Genomic DNA, 23,561 nt, shown 5'->3' on the forward strand with positions numbered 1-23,561 from the left:
GATGTGGAAATAACAATAAAGATGGTCAGGAGCGTTCATTCATGCACAGTTTAGCTCTTCTCACGATTTGCAGATGTGGCCTGATGTGAAATAGGAAGCGATGGTCATTTTGTAAGAGGGGTTCCCCAGAAAAAATATTTTTGTTATCACTCTTATTGTCTGATCACGCCAGCGTTTCTGAATCCATCCGAGCCTATAGTGTGCAGTGTCCACATCTGTCAAATAAATGTAGCGGAGTAGAAGTGCCCACTGCACCACTTATTGTGTCAGTTCACTCCTCTATGCAGATTAAAGATCTGTCATGTCATGACACTGAGGATGTGAAATGTCAAATTCATAGGATTTAAAGCAATGATCACCACGCTTCACATTCAAAATAAAAGCAGATGAAGGGTGAAAATGTAAGTAAGTAAAGCTATATACCACCTTTTTTAACACATGTCACAAAGAGCTTTACAGTAACATGTGTAGAGAAAACATGAAATCCAAGCGGATACAGCCAGATATGCTTGAGTTAGGGACAAATATAAAGGCACGCACAATTTCACACTGTCCGTTTGAACAAGCAACAACACTGTTCATTCCACTCGGCTCGTTATGAATCATCACTGCATGGTTTACGGCTTGCTGGGATGCAAACATTGAACATTGTATTGTTGTCACGCTTGTCTTCTCGGCAGCTCGGAGTGAAGTGCATGACAGGTCGCTGTCAATCTATGCCGCCTGAGATTTGCTGCCACAGCAAGTTTACAGCAGACATGTCTATATATACAGACTGAGCCTCGAGGCTGTAGAATAATCACTTTGAATGAAAAACGCAACAGCCTGGCTTAGCAACCTGGAACTCAACTCAGCAAAAAAAAAAGAAATCTGTTCACTGGACATCGTTCAGCTTCAGTATCCTGGAGGCTCCTCGCTGGCTGGAGGTGAACTTTTCTGAGTTCACAGTTTAAATTCTCAGTGTTTGAGCAGGGGGATGCAGAGAAGTGTGCACTGCATTCTATTCTACCGGTTTATTCTGCAATATGTTGAATTTCAATATTGTTTAGTCCTGTATTGTTTTCTAATCATCTACTATACGCTAAGTGTAAAACTGGCCGGGAGTGAAGGAAACATTTTCAACACTTTGGGAATGAACTATTTTTGATCGTGTGCTTCCTAAATTGTGAATTGTTGTGACTTGTTTATCATGGTTGGATGGTTAACAGCACCACGCCACATTAAATCTGGTTATTTTTACCAGAGGTTTGGTCTATTCCGATATCCAGCGGCTGATGGCACCAACCAAAGATAATCCACATTTTTCATGGCGACCGCATCTTCTCTAACAAAAATATTAACGACGAGCACATGACCACAACAGTATACTCGAAAAACAGCCAATCAGATTGCAGCTGGGAAACAGGCAAACAGCTTTGGCCATGTGCATTATTTCCCCAAACTCGAGGTACTTGACTTGACACATGTCCCCAAATAGCCGCCTCTGAAGCCAAGCACAATTAAAGCACCATTTAAAAACGATTAGATCCAGCCACTGACCTTGACTTCATGCAGAACTATAATTTGTAAGTTTCTCTGTCACTGAAGCCAAACTGCGTTCTGCTGCCAGCAGCTGGAGCTTTCTCGTCACCTCTACGACAAAGACGTGAAGTTATCCAGATCAAACTGGCTTAATTAACTCCTAAAATACAAGTTGAAATATCCTCATTAACTTCCTGAAATTCTTCTGTTGAAGTTGAGCGTTGCTGTCTGCTTATGAAGTATATATAGATGTGTGCATTGCTCCATTGGTCCAGGTGTTATCAGGTGCAAATGTTTGAGAGTGAAAACGAATAGAAATGAACATTTGTCTTGTAGTTTTAGTCCTCTAGCGTGAGCGGATCACCTTCAGGGTCACATGGTTGAAGATGCTCCTCTGTCAGTGGGTCCTGACATGATGAGACTCCGTACTCTGGTTGTCATGACCGCTCCCTGTCCAAACACATCCATATCTCCGGGTTTTACCTCAGTCTTCTCTCTCATCCTCTCAGCCTGCGCACAGCTCAGGCCACAGACAGGCTCCATCAAAACCCAGAAATATGAGCGCACCAAAACCGGAAAAGCAAGGACGGACCTACGAAATAAAAGGTTATGGCCAGCAGTCTGAGTATGAAACAATATTAGTGTGTATAAAAACCTGAATTTGAAACCTATTCTGTATTATGCTGATTTCTATTTTGTCAACGCCTATGTGTTATGTATTTCATATAGCTTTCGCAAACCTCCCATGTCGGTGTTATTTTAAATTCTCCTCGACCCATCCTCTTATTTTGAAGGTTTAACGCGTTGCTTCCTTTTCGTTATGGCTGGCTTGACGCTGCAAGGAGGCAACCCATGATCGCAGACTCAACACGCATCCTCACACCACTGACCTGGGCTTAGCTGTGATCTGCATGTGTGTGCACGTGTGTCCGTGTGTTGAGCGGGAGTGTGAGTGATCCCCCACAAACCATCAGCAGGATGGAGGATCTCAAGGAGAATCTGGGAACTTTGGATTGACGCCCGGGGATAACGCGCGGTCGGCCCGAACCTCATCGGGTTTCTCGTGGATTTATATATTTGGATGTTGTCTGTTTCCCCCTTTCCCCTTTTTCGTCTAGGCAGTTGGAATTTACGCTTGGCTTACAACTCCTATTATTTCTGGCGTGCAAAATGCCGTTCGCCAAACGGATTGCGGAGCCGCAGCTTCTTTGCAGGCACCAGATCCCCAACGATGAAGGTCTGCTTTTCGAGGACCTGTGTGCCATCAGTAATGTGGTTCTGTCCCGGACCTTGCGACAGCTGTCCGACCTGGCCCGGCACGCCTGCTCCATATTTCAGGAGCTGGAGAACGACATCATTAGCACCAACCAGCGGGTCTGGGTCCTCCAGAACAAAATAGGCCAGATACAGCAGACTGCCTGTGCCCTAGACCCTAAAAAGGAGGCAGTGCGTAAGTAGACCACCACAAGTGTATGTGCCCCCTCTAAAAAAAAAAGAAAGAAAAAAAAGAAGAAAAAGAAACCATGTCATGATTTACACCTGAGCAATGTGTGCTTTTTGTTTCATGTACATCCTACATGTGTGCCTTCATGCTTCGAAGGGCGCACGCCTCAAAATTATTTTTGCCCAGCTGCACGCACGCCTGCCTCAGTCGCGGCGCGCTCTCATACCCCCCCCCCCCCCCCCCCCCCCCTTCCTCATTGAAATGTGTCACACGGTTGCGTTTGCACATTTCACCATCCAGTATCATAGATGCATTTTCACAGCGCGGGACGTGTTGACTGCTCATTCATTTAGGCGGTCCAGACTCGGTGTGTGTGTGTGTGTGTGTGTGTGTGTGTGTGTGTGTGTCCGTTGACGACGGTGGGGATAGAGGGAGGGGGGAGGCGGCGGTGTGTGTGTGTGTGTGTGTGTGTGTGTGTGTGTGTGTGTGTGTGTGTGTGTGTGTGTGTGTGTGTGTGTGTGTGTGTGTTCACAGGCGGGCAGCGCGGAGCGGAGGGGCGTGTGTTGCCGCTGCATTGGCTCAGCATCGCAGTCTCGTTACTGCGGGTAGTTCACACCTGAAGCATGTTCAAGCGGTGTTTTCGGGGGCCACAAAAAAAAAAGAAAAAAAAGACCGCCTCGTTAATTCAGGGTGTGAATACGTGAAGCTCAGAGGCGAGGATCTGTTAAACGGTGTGTGTGTGTGTTGGGGTTTTCAGAGGCGAGTCCCCGTGCGCCAAAACCCACCCTTTCCACATGCAGCGGCACCAACACAGCATCAATAATGAATCCAGATGGCCATGTTGCAGAGTAAACATGAACTGATCATGACTAGAGGTTCAGGTGTCGACTGTGGACAGATCACGTAAAAAAAAACACCCCCTAAAAAACCAGCCTGATTGGCATCAATGGGAGACTGCAATTCAATGAAACAGCACGTTCTGCACAGCATATTATTTATGTCCTCTGCAGTCCTTTCAGTATGGGGCTTTTGATTTTAGACGACCCGTTCGGTGATTTTAGTCCAATTCTGTGCAGTGGGATTCATCGCTGCTGTAGGTTATCATAATCTGGGACAACCAAAGAGCATTTTGGGGCCTAAAGCTACTGTAGGCTCATGAACTCCCTCTTTAGATTAACCCCCCAACCCCCAACCACACACACACAGGAGCATATGTGTCAGCGAGGATGTCTTTATTACATAGAGTAGTCTTATTGCTTGTTGTTTGCTGTGGATCTGGATGAATTAGGCTCTGGTATGAGACTTCATGTGCCGTCTCTTGGATTTAAATTGTGAGAGAAAGATTGTTGTCTTGCGGAAAGGGACAGACATTTCTACGCTGAAGTCAGTGTACAGAACAACACTCCCAAAAGTCTCTCCACACAAAGACACAGCGGTGCACTCACATCTCACTATTCTTAACTCCTTAAACCTGCCAGCAAACCCAGAAAACATGTCTGTCGGTTACGCTTGTTGTGCTCAGAAAACCCTGACATATTGATTTGTCATGGACTGTGACATACAAGATAAGTATCACTTGGGCGCAAGCTTTTCCAAGAGCTTTGTGAGTCTCAAATCCTAGAATGCCATCGTGCAGCTCATGCAATCATTTAAGAGCGAGCCCTTTGCTCTCAACCTGGAAGTTAGGACCCCTATAGGAGCTCAAGAGATACATCTGGTGTGTTGCAATTAGAAAACGCAAGTTCCGATACATACAATTTTATTTTATTTGATACTTTTCTCAGAATTTCCTCGAATCTTTGCTTCTTCCTCGTCTGTTTTACCACTTCAGGGCTCTAAATATGATTCAAATTCAACAATATGAGAGGTTAAAAATCACTGTTCACTTTGTGTGATTTTGGGTATCCCAGACAAAAGTTGACACCCCTGACAGAGAAATGTGTCAACTAAAAAGGTGGTCTTACCGTTAGACATTTAAAGACTTGTTGGCCAAAAACCCCCAACACTTGGGCAGTGTCAGAAATTCAGTTTGCTGCTACGAACCATGTCTACAAACCCACCAATCAGACGAAAGATTAAATTGATGCAGATCACACTGTAACACTAGTGTAAGGCTAAACGGCGAAAAAAGAAATGACCACAAACTCCCTTTTAAAAACAGGAATTTTATGACACCATCTGAGTTTTTTTTTACATATAGAGGTGCCGGCACTTTATGGTGTTTTTATTTTATTTTTTTGTTGGTAACAGTACGATTCACTAAAACTCCATCACACAGTCAGACATTTCTCAAAATGAACAGTCTGACACAGATCGTGACCAAGACTTTATCAGCTCCATCTCAGTGTGATGAACACAGTCTGTAGGCGCTTTTGTTGACATGCTACCATTGTTTGGATGTGTTTTACGTCGATATCTAGTCCTCACACCATGCAGGATCTTCATTCATCCTTCATTTCTATTTCGGTCTTGGATATTTCATTCAACACACTGTCGAGTAAACTGGGAGAAAGACTCTTCGGCTGTCTGTGTGGGACTTCAGCTTGGTTGCGGGGAGAGTTTGAGTCCTCTGTAGACCAATGCTCATACTTGGATGCCAACCAAAGTTTTGCTATTTTTATTCAGCTTTCAAAAGGGCTATTATCTTCCCTCTTACTCTCAAATGGCAGCAATAACCCCGAGGAGATGAATATCTCCGAGTGTACACACAGGCTGATATTGAATGTCAGTGGCAACAGAGTTTCCTCACTTCGTAGTAGAGTGGATCAAGATTTCAAGGCAGTCAATATGTTGCTAACTTGGATTGATCCTGATCACGGCAGTAGTGCTGAGATGGTGTTGAGCCGGTTTGTGTCCGTCAGTCATGCAAAACAATGTGTTGTGTTGGACATTCATCAAAACTCATTCAAACTGTTCTACTCGTCATCTGACAGCAGCAGTGACAACGGTAGGCCATCCATGTATCCAACTGTCAAAAAGTCAACAACTGTCAGCCTGTTTGATGATTTGTTTTAAATATTTCATGCACTTTCATTCCACTATGTCCGCCTTGAATGACACAAATGCTTTTGTCTGTCCCAAACTATACTAGCGGTGCAGAGAAAAATATATAATAATCATCTATTTTAGGGTACCTGGCAACAGTTTCTTTTATTGGTAAACCAAACATAAAGTCGGATCCTGTATCACAAAACTAAATCAAATGAAATGTACGGGTCTCTGTATACATTTCCACAGCAGATGATTGTCTTCATTGTTGATTGCCATTAATTATTTGTCTTGTAGGATGTTGGAGGTTAGTGAGGAATGCCGGTTGTAGTTTGTTGTAGTTCGAGGTGCTTTCTTTGGGTTTCCAAGATATTCAATTTGTTATTTTAAAAGTCTTAGAAAACTAGCAAGTTTAAATTGGAGGGCTGAAGCCAAAGATCGAACGATTGGCATTTTTACTTTTATAGATGGCCATGAAAATGAATTGGCAGTGAAAATGGTTGCATTTTGGTTTTGTGTTGATCAACTGGTTGACTAAATGTTTCAACAACTTTCTTTAGCACTACATATTGCTGTGCCAACATGACTTTTTCCCTTTACTTTATTTTGTTTTTTAAATGCTACATGATGCTTGTGATGTCATGTATGGCTGAAAGGGAAACAAAAAGACAGCAAAAACAAACAAACAAATAAATAAAAAACTGAATCTAATCTAATCCCACACAAACACACAATAACTTAATGTGTGTGAGGACATACAGTAATGATGCATCAAAAACATGAGCGGGTACAACAAATCGTAGCAAACACGAGATAGTGAACATACATTGTCAATATTATACCTGCTTAACATCAGTAAATTGGTAAAATCATTGTGAGCATGTTAGCATGCTGACGTTCGGATTCCGTTTTTAAATCACAGCTGTGTCTAAGTACAGCCTCATAGAGCCAGCATGGCTGTGGAATCAGTTTTTTCCTGTCTCCATTGTTTGTTCTCAGCTGAGCTAATGTTGTGTTCAAGTAATATTGTACAGACGGTAAGACCCACCCCTTAACTGTCAAAAGGAAGGACCGACGTATCAACAAACCTGTGTCAAAATGGCTGCAATCATCCAAATTACTGACACAAGCACAGTCTATTCAGCTGTTTGTGGTTTCACTTGTTAATGAACCACAAAGAATATGCAAAATACACACGACACACAGGATACAAATAGCAAATTCAGGCATAATTTCCCTTATGCCTGGTTTGACAACAAGGCTAGCAATGGTGGTAACCAAAGCATTTACATAAAACTCTGTTAACACTCACCGCAGCGGGACAGGTTTGGGTTCAGCAGCAGAATCAGCTCATATCAACTCTCGGGGTCTGGAACACACACAAACACACACACACTCATACACGATGGGATTTTAACAAATATGTTGTGCTGCTCTGGCAACACAGGTTCCTTGTTGTTATGCCATTACAGCAAATTTGACTTTGAAATTTCAGGGAGTATGGCCTGTGGCAGCAGGGAAACTGATTTATCTCGCTAGTCTGCACAGTAACAGGAGAGCGAGTGAGGCCTGCTTTCACCTTTCAGCCGAGTCAATCTCTCTCTCTAACATGTTTACTATTTCTTGTAGTACAACCAGCGTCAGTTCTGTAGCACGCATCATATTGCTGAAGCAGTTCGCTATGGACAGAAATGAGAAGAGAGATGGGGTCGAGAGAAAGAGAGAGAGAGAGCTAGCAGCACAGGTGAAGTCAATGTGTTTTGTTTCTGTCTGTCAGTCCCAGACACAAACAAAAGCTTAACAGCAAAAGCAGAAATAGAGGCATACTTTCCAAATTCATATTGTGCAACTGGCCAGCAGGCTTAATCTGTTCAGTGTGCGTTCAGGGATCTGATTCCAACCACACGAGGCAGGTTAGGATACACTCTGTCCAGGCACGTATCATCCGTCTCACACCTAACCACAGACACACACACACACCTTAGACTAAGAGCATCAATTTAGATGTTTTCCAAATCTAATATATATGAGTATTTATGTGCTCTTGTGTCTCTCTCACGGCTTCTTCAGTGTCTGTCGCCATCTGTCTTTCCCTCCATCTTTGCTGTGTCCATTCTCCTCCTCCTCGCCATCCATACCTCTTCCCTCACTGCCCTACTTTCCCCATCATCATCAGCACGGAGAGACTTCTGCCTCTTGACAGCATATTTAATGTTTGATGCACTTTCTTTGATTTCCACCCAGACACTTACAAGCGGAGAGGAGAGGAGAGTTTCATAAAGGGTGAGATGGCAGAGAAAGGAAGCCCCCATGTAGTTTAGGACTTCTGATGTGTAAGGAGAGGAAACAAGTAAAATTCTGAAAATGGAATACAAAATATCAAGAAAGATGTCAGAATCTTGAAGAATATTAAAGAGCAACACCACTCATAGTTTAGACATGCCCACTTCACACATTGAGAGTGGACAGGCATGCTAGCAGCTCTGTGAGGTTGCGGTGCATTGAGCTAAATGCTGATGTCGGCATGCTAATATGCTGGTGTTTAACAGGTAATGTTAACCATTTCCCGAATTAGTGCTAAACACAAAGTGCAGCTGAGGCTGATGGGAATGTCATTAGTTTCATATGAATTTAGACAGAAGCTTTAGTTTTGGACAAATTGAAATTTTGTTCTGATGGTGGCGCTAGAGATACTACAGGTTACAAACTACAGGAGATGGACAGCCACAGACAACTGATGCATGATAAGAAGTGGATACCGCACTCACACGTTTACGGCTTTGCATCCATGTTGTGCGACCATGCAAATGTGCATTAGTGTTTCTCGTTCCCACTCGGCCCATAGACTTAATATTGGGATGATGTCATGAAAAATACATTATTTCTAGGCCCTGAGAATGTTTTACAAATAAAACGCCCTCAAGGTTCAGTAGAGGCATCTCTTCTATAACGGTGGGCCGTGGGGAAGTGCTTTATGGGGTATTTATTTTGTTGCAGTCCTGTGAGTGATCACTGGGCCAACTTGGCAGCAAGGCTGAGTGGCAGCGACGTATAATTATGAATCCCACTGCTTTTCTTGGCAGACCCGCCGTGCGTAGCTAGTTGAGGTTCGACATTGACCTCGCGTGGTGAGGGTCAGGATAGGCCATTGCTGTTGGTTCTCGCCTAATACGTCCATAGACACCCAACAGGGAAAAACATTTTACTCTTTGCCACGTGAACCTTCAGTTCTACCAATTGTTGGCCTAAAACATAGTGCTCAAAAAGGTTTTTCCCCTTGAGAGCGTGATTATTCTGTGCAACTTTAAGGACAATATGCACATTCGATTTTGAGGTATGAATCGTGTATATTGTGGCCTGAAGGTGAGGTTTAAGAAAAATATTCATGGTGGATACAAGTCCTTACGAAAAGCGTTTTATGTCTATGGAGCACATTTTGGATACGGTGGCCACCATCTAAAGGGCAGGGTCATGTGATGTGCATATTCAAAACATACTCTTGAAGCTTTCACAATAAGAACCATTTGGCCAAATTTATGTCTAAAAGAGACCATTCATTCATCCGGGCAGTCAGCAAATCAGTGCCACTAGAAGACACTGGGCTGTGTGTGTGCACTGGGTGAGCGGCGTTAACTCAAATGAACAGGCCACTTCATTTAATGTTTTATGTATTCACGGAAGTATCCAAGTGAAAATGGTTCATCCTGCGCTGAGAAACAACGCCCTCATTTAAGTGTTTAAATGATTGCACAAACACAGCACATTAGTTTTGATAATTTTGTGTACTATAGGGACATTTTGAAAAACAGAAAAATAGGCTGGGACTGACATTTCCACCATCAGTGTGTAGATAGTAGGTCGAAACAAAGAGGTAGTTGTAAAGAGGCTCAGGGGGACTTAAAATCAGAGATTATTTCTGAAATGATTACATTTTCATTGCAAAGGAAAGAGTTGGGTTGATCTCTCCATCTTTGTTTGCCTTTCATTTTCCTGTCTTCCGTCTCTTTTTGATGTGTGTAATATGTTTGTGAATGACAGAGTTGGAAATAAAGTAGGAGGTCCACCCAAACTACCGCAACTAAATCAAAACATATGGTCGGCATACGTCCACTTATGTTACAGCAGAAACATGTGGGCACGACATGTGGGGAGGTCAGGCGAGAGCTATGTGATGGCCTTGCAAGCGCAGGGATGTAAGCTTAAGACTGTAACACACTTTGTTATTGTCATGAGCCGACGACAACAAAGCACCCAGCTGCAGCTCGGCTTCACTTACACACACGCTTTATTTGATTCAGCTCCTCCGAGTCTCTTATGTCATGAGAGCAGAAATCACCACACATTTTCTCTTCTCGTGGCCCAATTACCTCTTTGCTAATTTTGGCGAAAGTAATTCCACTTCCTCATATGCAGTAACTCACACGCACACACACAGAGCATTGACTTGCTTTCAGATTAGCCTTCCCACACTGGCAGGTTAACACTTGCATACCACCTCACACAAACATCAACACACTTGCACATGAAAATGCACACACACACACACACACACACAACCCGCTGAACCCTGCGAGCCTCTTCTTTTGGTCTCTTATGTTATCATTTGAAATTCCGCTTTAAGTGCCCAGGTCTCTGTTGCTGTTGCAGCCTGCAATGAAACATGCACGCAGAACCTCTTGGTCTGTACATCACAGCACTCGGCCGGCTGGATGGCTGGCATGCTCGCGTTCTGGAGACGGTTCCTCGTCTGTGCAAACTGGCCTCTGGCGTTTTCATGTTGTTGTGGTTCTGTTGTTGCTGAGCAGTTATGCCAAAAAATAAACAAGACTTGAAGAAGCTAATTTTTTGGCTCATATCATCAAGGAGAGAATATTGGCTCTATAAAGCTGCACATGTAAACACAGCTAGTAACAAATATATATAGTTATATATGTCTATAGAATTCATGTTTTTTTACATTTTTTTATTACTATTTATATGTTGATATTCTATCATAATCACCTCTATTCTTAATATATATAAAAATGTTTAATTCAGGTCTACTATTGAGTAATAATAGTTATATTTTATTGAAACCTTCATGTCCCTTTAAGTCACATTGTCGCTTTTAAGTCACTTAATGATTACTTTCAGGTAGTTGCTCGTACAGAGTGGTGCCACGCAGTTTTCTGACTGTTTTTGACTTTAAACCGCTGCAATTATTTTTTGTTTCCATCAAGTTTATTTTGTATCAGTGTCTACGTGCTTTCATCTACAGCTGTGTGAAGATAGTATAAGAAACACAAGTTAGCTTCACGTTTATACTTTCAGAGTTTTGATGTGAAAATGCTCAAACAAACAGACCGGGTCAAGTGAAAGGTAAAGAAAGAGGTTTTATTTCTCTGTTGGGTCTTTTTTCATAATGTCGTCAGACAGCAATTTGATAGCAGCCCGTCTGCAGATGTCTCGTTTAATACTGGACCAGTTTCAATTGTTGTCCCCACCAGTCACTTTAACACAACTACTAAAATAGAGTGGAAAAAAAGCAGGTTGAAAAATACTTATCAGTGTGTAATCGAGCACCTGATATACCATACAGGTACTTTCAGGGGAACTGAAAACACATACTTTCACATATGTTTGTGACAGTGACGACAAATGTACTTTAAAATGACACAATCAGGTGCTGAATACAAACAATATGTACCGTATATACCACAGATACACTTTAAACAGACAAACTTGTGCTACAGTTCTGCTAGTAAAACTTAAGACTGCAGCTCAGTATCCTGCTTCCTTTTGTGTGTGTCCAATATGTCTGTCCATGCATAAATGCCTCTCCGACGTGTGTGTGTGTGTGTGTGTGTGTGTGTGCGCGGACATTTGTGTGTCAGCCTCCTGTGACATGCTGAACTGAACTGTCCTGAACGGCTGTCATCGGTGTCAGGAGGCCCCCCCATCATCATCAACATTCCCCCAAAAACCTCTGACAGATGGCTGGGGACCAGAAAAATGCACATATTCAGCAATCTCTCTGGGTCAGTGTTTGTGTGTGTGTGTGTGTGTCCGTCAGTGTCTCTGTCATCTCGTGACTTCCAGCATGCAGCAGTGTGTTCAGTGCTGTAATTCCTCGAGCAGCAATGAGTAACTTTTATCTGTCTGAGGTCACCGCACCCAGAAGCAAAGAAGCTATCAGACGGAAACAGAAGTAGTTGATTCTTTTAGGAAATGTTTCATCAACAGAGGAAGGAAACATAAAGCACGTACAGTGTATTCATTGTAAATAAGACTTTTAATGGCTGCTTTTAAGTAATAAGGGGGCGTTAAGTTCCTCTTTAACTCTTAATAAATGAGGATTACAAATATTCTGAACTTCAATTATAAACAACGAAACTTTAATTTACTTTAATTTCAATTGAATTAAGAATTTGTTTTAATCACTTTGATGCGGCTGTTATAGACACAACTGTTTTTACTCACAGTACCAGTTTGCTGCAGTTTTAGCTTTTGAACCCAAACTCCATACAGCATAAAATGTGCATCATGTTTGAATCGAGGTTCAGTGATAATATTTCGGAGGGCCAAACTGTTCTAGTAGACACTCACACTTCTTTCTCCCCATCCCTCATCGCCTCGCTCACTCAGTGGTTTCCTCTCAGCGTCACAACAAAGTCCCACGCAGAGGCTCTTACAGATGGACGTTTCTGTACTTCACAGGGGTGCTGTTGGCAAAGAGCAGTCATGTTCAAAACAGACACAGATTTTGTTTTTAAAAGAGCGCTGCAGAAGAGACTGAAGAGAATAACAATGTGTAGAAAAATTGAGGGAATAATGAGTGAGCACAAAAGAATATAAGATGGACAGATTTTACAAGCCATTTTAAACCGCTCCTTGAACTTAATCCTGATTATCTAAATTTCTTTATGCCAGATACATCATACTCACATGCAACTGCAGGATTTGGAGACGGGATTCTGCCTCCCTTAGCTCAGCAGGGCTGTTAACACTATCCTACAGCTGAAATGACCAGGGCTGTCGGTTGGTGTTGCCTGGTATTAGCAGATCAAAAATAGGATGGGAAACCAATTATATCAATGATGTTGTGACCATGAGCTTCAGCAGGGTTCAGAATATGGACAGCAGAGATTATGAGTATCAACTGGGGATTTAGGGGCAAAGCGTGGACGGTTGAGATGATTTTCTTCCGGAAGAGCTTGTGGCTGGACTTAGTAAACCATTAGCATGAGATGGAAACAGATGGAGTCAGAAGAAAAAGCTTAGGAGAGGTTGTCTGCTGCTTGTTTTAAGGACTGAGCTGCTCCTAAGGAGTTCCTCCTAAACAGATTGTCTCTGTAAGAACCTTAGTTTGCCGTAAAGAAGATCCAAGTTAATTGGACTACGAGCAAGAGGTAAATTTACTCACCACACTCCAGGCATGTGTGTGTAAGAAAGACAGAGTGCACACTACGTACAGTTTTACAGTATGTATGTGAACACGAATTGTAGATTAAACAAAGTTAGAAACACACTTATTTACAAATTAGCAACAAATCTGCTGAAGAAACTTGCTTTTGGTTGAATTCCATGGCTGATACAGTGTATTAAGGCGAGGTAAATTAATCCAATTTCACAGCGGGCTGGTGAGAGGTAAGGACAGCCGAGCTTAGGCTGCACTAATTAGACATATATCTGTCACTATCAATTGTATCAGTGGGCCTACAAAAGCCAGCCACTTTTTTCTGCATCACACACAAACACACGCATTACTTACACACACACACACACACACACATACACACATCAACTCCTCCCCTTTCCTTCACAACCAGGCACTCCCTACCACTAAGGAGCCACTGGTATCAGCATATCTATACCTGAGCCACGCAAAGGGTGCACAGTAAGGAGTGACACTATAAACATAATAGTGTGAGTAAGTACTGTGTGTGCTCTGCATGAGTGTTGTATGTACTGTGTCCTGCTTGATGAGTGTGCTGATGTTCCTCTGGATGACAGGCCAGAGATGCATTCACTGAACGCTGCAGGCAACCACAGCTGTTACAGAGGAGAGGAGGAGAAGATATAAGTAGGACAAATGATAGACTGTTGACCTGTGGCAACAACACAAAGAGTCTACAGACATGCTAGAAGCTCTGTGATGTAGAGGTGCTTCAAGATAAAGGCAAGCAGGTATAATGTTCATCATCACAGTTTAGCATGCTAACATTTGCCAATGACATGAAACACAAAGTACCGCTATGGAAATGGTATTCACTTCCAGCTATTTGATGGCACTCGATGGCTAAAGGTTAAGGAATCACCACAGTTATTACAATTCATCCTGAGTGGAGCATGAATGGCTGAACCAAATTTTCTGGCAATTCATCTAAGAGGTGTCATGAAATGTCACCAGAAACCCAAATGTCAACCTGGTGGTGGCATAAGAGAAAAAGTCATGGTGATCACCAAAGGCATTAGGGTTCATCCTCTGGGAACGATGCATGTCTGTACAAAATGTTATGGCAATCCATTTAATACTGAGATAGAAAACATATACACCTTCTGGTGAAGCAAGAGGAAAAACCGAGAGGTTCGCCAAGTCATTAGGACACCTTTAACGCCTGTACAAAATTTCACAATCCATCCAACAGTCGATCAACAGACAGCTATAAAATGGACAAATTCTCACCTCAATGCATCAAACACTGCAGCTTGGTCAGTGCTCCTAAACTAACTATGATGCTCGATGTACCATTTTAGCGCCAATTTTGGACGTGTTGGGGATGGCGTGTCAAACCACACGTGACAAACGACCGACGTGAACGTTGTCAAAATGTACTTTTAGTTTTGCATGGGACACAAACAGTGGTCCTGTGGACTTAAGTCCTGTGTTTGTTTGACCCATCCGCCTCCTGCCTGCCCCGTGTGGACTATCTTGCGCGATAAGGACAAAGGTGTGTTTACATTGGAGTTACTTGGAAGCCTGGTGCGTTGCATACACACACTCAACAGTGCTTCGATACGTCGGTGTCGGGCGCAGAGGAGCCCCGAACGGGCATCTGTATTTGACGCATTGGGAGGGAGAACGGTTTGAAATGGAAGAATTACATCAGAGGTGACGAGAGGAGGGAAAAAGGGTTGTTTATCCAATTTTATACAGCACGAATACTCCAGATACAACATGTGTGAAATAATTACAGTATCCTGACATATTCTGCTCCCATATGGTCTAGTAATTATCATCACACAGTCAAATAATTACAGTAGCAAGAAATTACAATTAACCAGTTGTGTGACTTACTGGGTACTCCCCAGCTCTGTGTGTGTGTGTGTGTGTGTGTGCGTGTGTGTGTGTGTGTGTGTGTGGAGCAGATTACTCCACTGAGGCCAAGTCCCTACAGATGACATGTGAAAGCAGATTAATAGCCGAACATATTAAAGTCACAATCCCTATTATTTACCCTTGTAGCAGTGCTTAATCAGTTAATATCTCACAGACGAGGACTTCTTCGCCACTGGGAGCTCCTCTGCGTCACCTTCAGCGTTATCTAAAATGAATCACAGTAAATTGGCATATGGCTCATTTTTTGTATACATTTGTTTTCCAGTTAAGAGCATTGTGTAACTAAATGTGCTGTAAACCCGTTATTATTAAGGCGAGTCGATTTGTGAAGCCCTTTTCATACAGAATTCATACATATTTAAAAAATATATGTAAAGAACTTCACATACAGGGATACTGTGAGCTTTAAAGGAAGCGTCCGCGGACCTTTAATCCATGCGTGTTAAAGTGAAGCGGGGCCATATGGTTCTGCAGTGGATCAGAAGCACTGATCCGGAGGATGATACAGCTCCAGCTGAACCTTTGTGCAGCGCATTTACACCATCTGATGTGTATCGTTGCAGCGTGGTCACAGCCCTAATAGCACTGATCTCACACAATCACAGCGCTCATTATCACGTTTGGTAAAGAGCTTATGCGTGTTAATGTTGCGTCTGCATTTTGGTTGCCTGCACCCATGCACAACACTGAGGGAAATGCAAGAACCATCAGCGTCAAAAAAAGAAAGTACATGTCTAGATGAGGTTAGTTATTCTCTTTGTGTGTGCGTATACACACATACTCCTGTACAACATACTCTGACGGAAAAACACACAGAAATCCATGACCAACACTTGCACAGAAACTGGCCCTCCTCTCATCCTCGGGATGAAAGGGGAGATAATGCATTCAACATGTTCTCCTCTCTTCAACTGCTCATTATAGTACAGTCAGAGCCTCTGCCTAGAAACAGGTCGTTTCTAATGAGACGAAGCTCACTACATACTGTAACCCCATCGTTTTTACTCAAGTGTAAATGAAAGGATTTTCTGGGTGTGTTGTCCCATCTATACACATGCCGATGATGTTCAGTCACAATGACAACGTGGTTTATTGCAGTTGTTTCTGTGCATCCCCCCCCCAGAAGAATTCTGCTTGTGCAACTTCAGATGAATATCTATAGCAGCTCATTATTTATACCACATTAAAGTTGAGTGTATAGGCTGTCAGGATCTCGTTCTCATTCCATGAAATGCACTGATGAGGTGAATCCAGGTAAAAGCCATTAATCCTCGCTGATTTATTGCAGTAAGTATATACCCATCACAGATAAAGACAGGTTGATGAATCAGGGAAGGATTTTTAAACTTTAGGATTATAAAAATTAGCATTATGCAAAAGGTCTACTGATCATTATCAGGGATGTGTAATTTAGTTCAACTGTACTTGATACTGAGTTCACGTTTTCATGCACTTACAGCAGCACAACTGCACACAGACCAAATTCTCAAAGTTTTGTGGTTCTATCACTGAAGTGTTTACATGTTATACAACTTTGTACTTTGCAAAAGTCGCAAAAGCCACCAGAGTCAAGATTCTCCTGACGTCACTGGTGGAATCAGAAAAGGAGGGAAAGTAATTATAGCCGTCTGTGGGCACGCAGAGCAGTACAATGGTACCTCATACATACATAAATGTATCTTTTGTTAAAAATAATGTCGCTACCATGCCTTATTTAGATGGGGTTCACAAGTAATATATTTTAAATATATTTTAAAAGTAATTTAAATCAACTCCACCTTTACCAGGTGAAACTTTAAATTGAGCACGTGCACTGATCATTTTCCTGTGCATGTTGAAATTCTTTGAAACTGCAGTATTTGTATTGATTATGGCTCTTTGTCATAACTTTCTCTGCTCTTACTCTTCTGTGATTCCATGGTGGGCCCTCCTTAATGCAGTAATGCAGTAAAAGAAGCATCTCAGTCGCCCATACTCTGCACTGTTACTCATAGACTATGGTTGAAGTTCACTGAGTATATTTTCTTTAAGGTCACGGTCAGATGTCAGCAGAGCCGTGGTTTCAAAGCCTTTGAACAGATTTAGTAAATACCTGGCTTAACTCCACACTAAACCGATATATTGGATAGGGCTGACACTTATCTCATTATGTTGTGTTCTTTTGTAGGAGTAGAAGGATTGAGCACACGCTTGAGTTTAGAGCTTGTAGAGCTGAATGAAGCCAGAGTGCAGAAGGTCGTACATTTTTCCTTTTTCTGTACTTTTGAACGATGGCACAACATTTTGGATGTTTTGTTTGAAACTCGTGGTAATTTCCCTTCGATCGCATTCATGTTTATTGTGACTCAGGTCTTAGAAGGTGCAGAGGTGTATGATATTATTTGCACATTACCAGCTGTCGAGGCACTGCAACATTTCTGTGGGGTTTTTTCTCTGTTACTGAGTGAATGCTGATTTTAATGTAACACAAATACCATTTTAACATCATCCTCATTTTCTTTTTGTATTAAGGCAATGAATTTAAATCACCATTCTTAAGTTCTGTACAAACTTTTTCTTTGGAGAAAAAGCCTGTTAGCAAAGCAGGCACTGCATTGAATATCTGTGGAGCATATAGTAATGGTTTTATAGCCTGTAACATCACAATTTCGACCCCATTGATAATTATTTAATGCATGTCTTTGGAGGATCGGAAAGCTATCTGATCTTAAAAAAAGCCAAATATAAATGCATGCAAGAGGCATTCAAGTCGGATTGAAATCTGAAGATGCATTCTAGCCAGATGTTAAAATGGTGTAAGAGCATCCATCTCTACAACACGCATACATAATATTTACTCTTCCGATCGTGTTACTATGTCAGTAACTATCTGTGTAAAATATACACTTACTGATTTCCTTAATACATCCAGGCGGCAACTTCCTGGTCTAAAAATTGCCTTAAAATTGCATTATTTCTACGGGCGCGACTCCTCTAATGTCAAAAAGAAGTCCGATTGTATAGAAGAAGTAATAGAACTAACTCCGTGCTCTCGTGTCACTTCCGGTTGAAAAAAGCCAAGACTCTTTTAAAGCTGTCAGAATCGTTTAGTAGACTCGAGAAGTGATTATTCGTGCGGCCGTCCTCTGCCACCTCTTCCCAGACTCAAGCTGCTCACTTTGTTTTCATTTGAACTCGGCGGGGTTGTGTTGTCATTTTTTAGGAAAAAACAAAACCTCTCAAAACTGTATTCAGTAAAATTTGACATGGGTGAAACATTGATGGCACATTTATTAGACATTCATAAGGTTTTTCAGACACTATGTGCTTTTCATTCTATGCACAAACACTGTGTTGTCCACTGGGGCTTCCTCGTCTTCTTCCGTTTCTATGGACTTCCGAGGGTTTACTAGCCAGCTAGCTAGATTAGCTTAAATGGCTAGCAACAGTGTCGGAAAAGACAGCCTACACATTTATGGGACAGATTCATAAGAGTTTGTTGGCCCAAAACTCAATTAACCCCTCTAGCAAGGCTATTTGCATGGCTGATAGCAGAAATCTCAGAGACGTATCTCTCAACAAATACGTGGAGCTAAATAGCCCTTAAGACAAATGAGAAGAAAAGGGCAGAGAGAAAGCTATTTGGCATTTCTTGGGGCTGCTCTGCTCACACTGGACTTTTTAGTCTGTTCCAAACGTTTTAAGATTCATTCAGAATTTCTTAAAGTGGCTATAATCAATATTTTATAAGAACAATTTATCAAATGAAAATGTGACAATTGTCAGATTTCCATTCAAATGTAGTGCAACGTTTTAGAAAGACGGCAAAAGAAAATGCCAATTTATGTTCTTTTCCATCCTCTACTGCAAATATTGTTTCTATTGTTGTTATTGTCTATCAATTAATTAATTCATTGTCTCATTGTTTCAGCGGTACTTTCGACACTATCTCACAGCTCAGGTGTCAACAATCCTCCCATACGACCATCTGTTGTGACATGACTAAAGAACTTCACTTAATGAAAGTATTTTATCACACAAGCATTACAGTTATGAGCAACACTTTCTGTCATCTTCTGTCACCTGAGTTTCCATCCTGTTAGAAGTTAAGGTTGTAATAGTTTGGATGCTAATTGCTTATTAGCCATCGGTATTTCGGTCAGCTGATGAGGCTGTGTGGAGACAATGGGATCATTACAATTGGTTGGCCTCCTGGATGCAGCCATGGTTGACGTGCAGGGAGAAAAAGAAGAAGAAGTAGAAGACGGGGGGAAGGAGTAAAGAATGAGTGGTGAAGGGAACAAGAGATAAAAGGATGACGGGAGGGACGAAGATGACAGAAGGAGATAGAAGGGAAATGTAGCCGTTGTACAGTGTGTGTGTGTGTGTGTGTGTGTGTGTGTGTGTGTGTGTGTGTGTGTGTGTGTGTGTGTGTGTGTGTGTGTGTGTGTGTGTGTGTGTAAGACAGTGAGAGACAGAGTATGTCGTGGGTGAGGGGGTAGTGTGTAAGAGAAGAGCAACAAGGCCGGGGTTCTTCGAGGAGACTCACTCTCACTGTCACATCGATCAGACTACAGCATCACACACACTCACGCATCCGTCACCCCTCTCCTGCTCTTTCTCCGCTTTCATTAGAGCCATTGTGGAAAATAAAGCGTGGAAGAGAAGCAATGAGGCTGCGTTCAATTTAGATTGTTTTTCGGAATGGTTCGGCATTTTGGGAAACACACTTATTCGCTTTTATTTGCAGAAAGTTAGATGAGGAGACCAATATCACCCTTGTGTCGCTACGATAAATATGAAGCTGCAGCCAGCAGATAAGCTTAGCTTAGCATAAAGGCTAGAAACAGGGGGGAATCAGCTCTCTCTAAATGTTAAACAATCCACCACCAGAACCTTTAAAGCTCACTATTAAACACGTTATATCTTGTTTGTTTAATAACACAACAAACCTTTAACCTTTAATTCTTCAAACCGAATCATCTTTCAGCAGAGGAGCTCAACTCACTGCGGACTGGTGATACACAGAATGTTACTTCCTTGTTAAAAGCCTGCAAAAACCTGTGTTAAAGCTGTCACACATACTTACTGCGTTATCAAAGGTATAAACAGTGAATTCACGGGCCTAGTTTTGACCTGAACGCTTGAACCAGCAACATAGCCTGAACCAGGGGCGGACTGGGGGGAAAAAGTGGCCCGGGAGTTACTGTCAGACCGACCCACTCAATACACGGCGCGCTGCCCACTCAATGCACGGTTTTTGCAGCAGCTCACTCTTTTCTGCAACACCGTCTATGATTTTCTCACTGTCCAGCATCTGCAAAACATCTGTCTGAGTAGCCATCAACATAAAAGCCTCCAGGTGCTGTTGAGAGAGCGAGCTCCTGAGCCTGTTTTTGATATATTTCAGCATCGAAAAGCTTCGCTCGCATGCTACCTGTGTGACAGAGAGGATAATCAGGAACCTGTATGCAAGACCTATGATGTGGTATGCATCTGTCAGGAGGTTGTACTGCTTCAGAACTCGGTAGCAACAGATTGGACAGTCCTTGCAAGATGAGCACTTTTTGTAAACCATCTCTGCCTCATCTTCAGCCTCATCTTCAGCATCCTCCGGCCCGGGTTCTGTTGTCTTGGTTGTGTACTCCTCAAATACTGATGCCTTCAGCCTATCCCACTGTCGTGCCAGACGTTTGAGCTCGCTTTGTAACTCGCATAGTCAAATCAACGTAATTAACACAATGACAGCCACAAAGTCATAAGAACCAGTCACATATATTCATATGACAACAAAGCACATCAATCCAGCAGACCTGCAGCGGATCCACGCATTCCACCACACAAGAGCACGAGCCATCAAATATTATTCATAAAAACGTTACTGCAGATGTAAAAAAAACAAATGGCAGTTTGTCACTTACCAAATTCTTAGTTGACAAAGAATTTAATCCCAGTACATCGTTTCAGTTCCAGTAAGAAGTCCTTCTCGATTCATGGACGCCGTGACAGTCGAGCCGCCCCTGTATTTCGCCGGTCTACGGCGGCCATTCGCACCTCCGCCGGCCCCGCCCCAACCGTCGCCCGGCACGACCGCACGGCGGTGGAGAAAAGCTTTTAAAAGCACCGTAGTGTCCAGCCGTGCTATGGCGTCCTCGGATCGCGAGGAGTAGTATAATTTCAGTTTATACTGTTGATACAGTTTTCACTGATTGTTGACTTTCGGTATTCGAGTAAATTGAACGTGTTCTGTGAAGCATATAATATAGTCGGGGCCGGCGATGTCAGAAACCGGCCCAAACCCCGTCGGCCTACCGGGGATTCCCCCGGTATCCCCGATGGCCAGTCCGCCCCTGGCCTGAACGTACGACTGAACTGAAGACAGCCGCAGCGGTATGAGCAGTGATGCGTTTACTTACTGTTGTACACACTGAAGTTAATTTGAACGGCGATGCAATTGCTTAGCTTAGAAAAAAGTGAACAAAATACATAGTCAGTGACTAATCTTTGAACTAACTAAAACAATTCAAATTCAAGATAATGAGTGTCAATCAGTGAGCTTGTTGGCAGAGTTTGTAACTTTTGACAAAGACAGGCTAGCTTTTGCCCCGTTTCCAGTCTTTATGCTAAGCTAAGCTCACTGGCTGCCGGCTCCAGCTTCACATTCAAAAGACAGATATGAGAGTGGTACCAGTCTTTTTATCTGACTCTAAGCAAGAAAGAAAAATGCCCAGAAATATTGAATTATTCCTTTCAGACTCGATCATTTGGCCAACCTCGCTCCTCTATACCCACAAAAGCCCTCATAGCCTGAATCGTCTGCTGCAGCTCGCAACTCTTACAAATAGACCAAGTAGGAAATTCAGAAATAACAGCGTCACATTTAAAGATTCACACAGGTCACACAAGGGCTTATGCAAAAACAAACTGCAGAGGTACGAGTGTTATTTATAATGCAATGACAATATGGGTACAGCATATATTACGGTTGTTGTCTTTGTTCTGCATCGGCTCCTGGGAGATTTAAAAAGGGGCCGGGTAGATGTAAAATACAGGAGGCTGGAATGTTCTGTTGAAAAGGAAATGTCTTGTCTTTCAAACATGTGCACAAAATATAAAAATGATCAAAAACAGCATGCAGATTCATTTTATAGGCACTGGTACACACACACACACACACACACACACACACACACACACACAGAGAGGGCTACAGGGTGTGCCCAGCATCAGCGAGAGTACTCTGTGCCTGCTCTCTTCCTCCTGGTGCCCTTATTGGTTCCTGCCCAATCCGGCCATCCAATCACATCAGGCAGAGTGAGTCTGTGCATAGACTGGCAAATAATCTGCAGTTTTACAATAACACCACCACCATTGTCTCCGTTTCTTTCTGCGTTCGTATCTCGCTCGAAAAAGTGATGGATGTCATGTGGGGATTATAAATGACCTGCCAACTTCTTAAATGTACAAGTATCTCACATCCTTGGACCCTTCCTCTTGTATACCATATATATATATATATATATATATATATATATATATATATATATATATATATATATATATATATATATATATATATATATATATATATATATATGCAGTATATAACTTGCATACAGTACACCTATATTATATGTGCGCATTATTCTTTTGATGTGGCTTTGCAAAATGCATCTGTAAAAACTGTTGTTGTTTGCCTGAGCCTGTCATTTAGTTGAGTAGAGGCTTATGAAGCTGTAGTGAATTATTAAGCAGGGTGAATTATTGGGCTGGAGCGAGTGAGCGAGAGAGGGAGACAGAAAGAGAGAGAGGTCTGGACAAAAATAGGTCAACCTAGCAGTGGCAACCCAGGGAAGTAGAAATGATTCTCTCTCTGAGGAGGAGCTTTGTATGTGTGTGTGTGTGTGTGTGTGTGTGTGTGTGTGTGTGTGTGTGTGTGTGTGTGTGTGTCATGGGAGGCTGCGTATTTGTCAGCAGCTCATGGTGTAATGCTAATTCATATCCTACAAGAAAGCAATTTAAGAGGAAAGGTTCCCCACGTAAGCCATGAAGGAGAGTTAAATGGCAATACACACATTGTCCGAAAAATAAATATACTGTGAAGACATCAGCGTGGACAAATTGGTTGAAGTGCGACTCAATTTGCATTAATGTTGTGATGATATTTTAGATGTGACCAGGTACATTTAATCAAGTATTTTACTTCAATAGAAATTTGAGGTACTTACATTTGCTTGGACTATTTTATGCAACTTCATACTTCTACTTCACTATATTTATTTGATTGCTATAGTTACTCGTTACTTATGA

General features: G+C 42.3%; 1 protein-coding gene across 1 annotated transcript in view; it reads left to right on the forward strand.

Moving 5' to 3' along the window:
• Positions 1-2,691: 2,691 nt before the first annotated feature.
• Positions 2,692-23,561, forward strand: part of nhsb (Nance-Horan syndrome b (congenital cataracts and dental anomalies)) — a gene marked incomplete at both ends in the record, with an annotated part of 43,714 nt that continues 22,844 nt past the window's right edge. Inside the window, one exon of the mRNA XM_079293060.1 lies at positions 2,692-2,971. Coding sequence (XP_079149186.1) covers positions 2,692-2,971 — 280 coding nt within the window. The remainder of the gene's footprint in view (positions 2,972-23,561) is intronic.

This window comes from Melanostigma gelatinosum (genome assembly GCF_949748355.1).
Source record: "Melanostigma gelatinosum genome assembly, chromosome: 2".
NCBI lineage: Eukaryota > Metazoa > Chordata > Actinopteri > Perciformes > Zoarcidae > Melanostigma > Melanostigma gelatinosum.